At 38.2% G+C, this 5211-nt stretch overlaps 1 protein-coding gene across 1 annotated transcript in view; it reads left to right on the forward strand.

The window, feature by feature from the left end:
- The window catches only part of LOC108574881 (potassium voltage-gated channel protein eag), a 28515-nt gene that overhangs the window by 10555 nt on the left and 12749 nt on the right, over positions 1–5211 (forward strand). Inside the window, exons 3-5 of the mRNA XM_017937532.1 lie at positions 3091–3359; positions 3788–4087; positions 4547–4815. Of these exons, the coding sequence (XP_017793021.1) occupies positions 3091–3359; positions 3788–4087; positions 4547–4815 (838 nt within the window). The remainder of the gene's footprint in view (positions 1–3090; positions 3360–3787; positions 4088–4546; positions 4816–5211) is intronic.

The following is a 5211-nucleotide window of genomic DNA, read 5'->3' on the forward strand; positions in this document are numbered from 1 at the left end:
ACAAATCTCTATATACATATGAACATATACATATATGCATACTTTTATGTATACATATATCTTATATACAGGGTGGACTAATCGAAAATATCACTTTGAATATCTCTCGATTTACCGGAGTAAGGGAGAAATTTTCGGGGTGCAAGTAATTTGGTATTAAATGAAAATTATAAGGTCACAGTATCATTCATTCTAAAATTACTAATCGATGAGAATAATTCCTAGAAGAAGATGAAATTGCTACATTAAATATGAAATGTATCGATATAAAAATCTTAAGAACATTATACGAGATGTTACATAAATATCGATCGAAAATTTTCATCTTTTATCTTAACTCTTTCGTTGCGATATTCGACTATAATCGAACACTCCCACCGAAATTGCAAAATAACGAGAAAATCAAGGTGAGCTGATTTTCACCGATTCACTCTGTATATGTGTACCATTTGGTGGTAAGATATACATGTATATGTGTATACTGTATACGATTGTTATACACCCATCTTTAGCGTGAACAAGAGACGACACACTTACAAGGATCGTCGAACGATCCCGGGACCAAGGGGCGGCCATAATGAGAGAACGCTATTCGACCTCCCGGCTACTCTTGATTTCAGTTAATTTGTCCCTCTCTGAACAAAAATCTGCCTTGAGTACCTTATCATGTATCACACTTGTATCACGGAACACGTCATATCTTCTGCTATCCACTTGTTACCGCCGTTTTCTTATGTACTCGCAGATGTTGTACCTTTGCCAGGCCTGGCGAACGATCTTCATAGTGTATATACAGAGACATTCGTCTTGGACGAATTCGCCACCCCTTATATTCGACGACGACCATTTCTCATCCTCTTAGAGATTTTTCTCACGTAGCGAGTTCTGAGAATATCTTCTTTTTTTTTTTTTTACGAATTCACATCGACTATGTGACTTTCTTTTTTAATTTTTTTCTATTCTGAAAATTATTATTAATATTTGAAGATAGCGAAGTGGAATTTTTGTATTACAGAGGTTTTTATTGGAAATTTTGGAAAATTTTTAATTTTCATTCCTGAAATTTTGTAATCAATATTGGAGGATGACGAAGTGGGAAATTTTGGGAAATTTTTCATTATTGCTTTTGGAAATTATATCGCGATTATGTTCGCCAGGCCAGTAGGCAAGCACAGAGTAAGCTGTCCGTGTGTTACGTCTTAATTCGAGGCTGTCGCAAAGTCGTTGAACTGAACAATTTCAAGCCATTGAATTCCTCTGTTATATTTGAAAATACTTCATCGGTTCCACACTTGCGCGTACGCGTACACATTCATCCAGGGTTTGTAATTTATCCTTAATCGATAAAAATCGTGATTCCCGTTGAAAAGTAATTTGAAAAAATCAACGTGGATAGAGAGAAAGAGAAAGATTAAGGGACGTAGAAAACGGGGACGGGGATTATGGAGCAGAAAGAGGGGTGAAATTGATAAAGGTGTTCACCAGGTCGAAGGACATTTATCATTGGACGTCCTTGCCTTGGTGGAAATGCGCGTTGACGCGGAATCTAATCCACCAAGATAATAATTCGCTTTTTCGCCCCCCTCCCCTCTTTCTCATGCATCTTATTTTTTTCTTTTCCTTTTCCATTATTTCTCTCATTCTCTCTCCCTCTCTATCTCACTGTCTCTCGCGTTTCTTCTCTCAAACTTTTCCTTCGCAGTATACGGTCTCAGTATTCTCCAAAGAATATTAAAACGTTCATTTTTCATTATAAAATGATTTTTAACCCAGAACTACCCTTAACAAGTTATTTTTTAGCTACATAAAAACTTGAACTTGCTTTGAAATTAGATTACAAACCCTGTGGACACTGAATCGCCTTAATTAGCCTTATTGAGTACTCGGTATCGCCAGGAACAGCCAAGTAGCATCTGAATAAACGACTCGAGCCATCAAGAACTCCGAAAAACTGACTACTTCATTTTTATAATGGACAAAATTTCAATTTCTCCTTCTTGATGGCTCGTCTAGGTACTTATCTACACTTTAAACTCAACCACCAAGACACGATATACTAAAAGTTGGATGGTATACAATCGTTAAACGCACACTATTAAAACAAGGTACTATGATAAATTGCAAAAAAAAAAAAAAAAGGATTAATCAGAATCACTGTAAAATAAATGAACTTTCGTACTTCCGGTTCCAAGCTACCCCCTACCTGACACTGGGATGAATAATTTTATATTTTCTATATTATAAAATATCTAAGAATCAGCGAATAAATTAGGCACAAATGATTTAGCGCATTTTTATTAACAGAATTTCTGCATCTAATTTTCTTTTTATTCTACTATTCGTTCTTTTTTTTTATTTTTATGTATTCTTTCTTTTTCTTGTTATTTTCCTTATTCCTTTGAACTGTGCATCATTTTGTCGATGATTGATCAAAACTGTTCACTGTGTTTTCCCTTGATTGAATGCACTGCTTGATGTATGATGATTCACTTGAAAAATGAATTATAATTTAATATTCGTCGTTTGCACTCGACACACATAACACTCATTTGCATGGTGGCATGAGTTTATACACGACATTGCCCTTTCTATCGTAGGTTCAGTATTTAGGCTTTTCGTAAGGTTCGTGCAGTGATATAATCTCTGTATGCTCGTGAATAGTATCTCTATTGTGGTGTTATTTGGCGCAGCGTGTGGAATATTGCTTTTGAAGGCTGTAGCATGATAGCTAGATGTGATGATGGTGTATTTTGCAGGAAGGAATATTTAGTCTTTTGGTAAAAAATATTTGAATTTCCCAAATTCTCGAATTTCAAACTTTTAAGATGTTCAAATCTCTAAGCCCCCAAATCCGCAAATTCGGAAATTTCTGAAAAAAAAAAAGAAGCAAATATTCATAAACCTTCCTGCAAGATATCAAAGTATAAACGCTCCCATAAAAATTATAAGTATGATTACTCTTACCAATAGACGTAGAATTTGATTAAAAGCAAAAAGAAAAGAAAAGAGAGAAAAGTAAAAAAATGAGACAATTGTAATTTTCTAGAGAATAATCTATATTCTCTCGATTTTGTTCCCGTGGATATGTAGAAACACCATTATGGCTGCTTCTTCAAATAGCGCCAATAAAAAACGAACGGGACCTGGTGGTCCTGTTCCTGTTGACCTTCCGGGACATCACTGCCCTGAAGCAGCCAATCGAGACGGACGACAGCAAGGGTGGTCTCTCGAAGTTCGCCAAACTGGCCAGATCGGTCACCAGGTCCAGATCCGTTCTTGTCTCACAGTTCAGCTCCCATCTGCCCGCTCTAAAGGATTCCGCGTTGCCAACCACCGCGAAGCAATCACACTTAGCTCATGTGAGACAATTTACAATAAATGATACTTCAATTCGATCGGAATATTTTAATAAAAATCGTTGAAACAGTTATAAAACAGTTGAAAGTTGTGTTGAAAACTATGAAACACAGATAAATTTCACTTCGATAGAAAAACTCTCCTCCTATCATCCGTGTTCGTCCCTGGTATTTCATGAAGATTTAGCCACGTTGGAAACACGTACTGAAAGTGATTTGCATGAAAATGTTCGCGTGATGGATTTGTGCTTGTTTCGAAATCGCTGGATTATTGTAAATCGCTGATATTTAAATGTACACGCTGCATTTTCCATTCGAGAAATTCGATACACAGTAACAAATATTTTCAATATTGAAAAACTGAGGAATGAAGAATTTTCTTTTTTTCCTATTTTTCATTGTTTTTTTAACTTCTCGATTCTGTTTTGCAGATGATGTCGTTAAGCGGCGATGTGATGCCACAGTACAGGCAGGAGGCGCCAAAGACACCGCCGCACATTTTGTTACATTACTGCGCGTTCAAGGCGATCTGGGATTGGATCATTTTGTGTTTGACCTTTTACACAGCCATCATGGTGCCCTACAACGTCGCGTTCAAGAACAAGACCAGCGAGGACGTGTCTCTGCTGGTCGTCGACAGCATCGTCGACGTCATATTCTTCATCGACATTGTCCTTAACTTCCACACCACGTTCGTTGGTCCTGGTGGCGAGGTGGTGTCTGACCCGAAGGTCCGAATTTTACAAAGCAAAGAAAAAGAAAATAAAACAAATCTGGCGTCACTTACTGCGTGACGCTTTTTTCAAATTCTCCGAAATCTCTCTTCAGTGTTGTTCCCCAATATCATTCAAGTAACTCTTCAAACCTCTCAACTTTCTTGCTCAATCAAATCTCTAAAATTGTTCCTCCACTATTCTGTTCTAATCTCAAACGAATCACTTCAAACCCATCTGTAAACCTCCGAATAGTTAATTATCTATAGTAGAGGCCAAATGTATTGGCCAGTCAAGGCCATCCTTTCCCTGTCGTCTTTTCGCATCGACGAACGGTATTATACTCTCTCCGTCTTATGTTTTATGAAGGCACGACAGGCGGAATGGAATGGAATCGAAAAAAGACGGGGATAAATGACCTTGACCGGCCAATACACTTGACCCTTACTGTAACTCGATTTGAAATTCCACTTGCAGGTGATCAGAATGAACTACCTAAAGTCATGGTTCATAATCGACCTGTTCAGCTGTTTGCCTTACGACGTTTTCAACGCGTTCGACCATGATGAAGATGGCATAGGGAGTTTGTTCTCAGCGTTGAAAGTGGTGCGTCTGCTCCGTCTTGGTCGTGTTGTACGAAAACTAGACCGGTATCTGGAGTATGGAGCCGCGATGCTCATTCTACTGCTCTGTTTCTACATGTTGGTTGCTCACTGGCTGGCCTGTGTCTGGTACGTCACTTTAAGGTGATTTTACCCTGCCCACACACAAAAAGGTAACACAAGGCTGCGGCAGGATTCGACCATCGACGTGTTTCATTCTACCCATTTTATCCTTTTTTTCACACCACTAGCCCTCCCCTATTCCCCCTACTCTTTCATTTTTCTGATCGACGTTTTATACGTGCAATCATAGTTACAGACACGGACACACACGAACATACACACACAAGGACATGGAGCACAATCTTGGGACACGCCGTGCCGCTTTTTATGAACTGTTTGCACTCGAATCCTGACGGGAATATTTTTTAATTATCCTTCACTGGTCTATCTTCATTTGTTTGTCATTCGGTGAAACGTAAGTCTTTGGAATTGTTTGATCGCAGAATTTTTTTTACATGGAAAGTAACAATGGTAAAG

Source organism: Habropoda laboriosa, unplaced genomic scaffold (assembly GCF_001263275.1).
Source record: "Habropoda laboriosa isolate 0110345459 unplaced genomic scaffold, ASM126327v1 scaffold210, whole genome shotgun sequence".
Taxonomy (NCBI): domain Eukaryota; kingdom Metazoa; phylum Arthropoda; class Insecta; order Hymenoptera; family Apidae; genus Habropoda; species Habropoda laboriosa.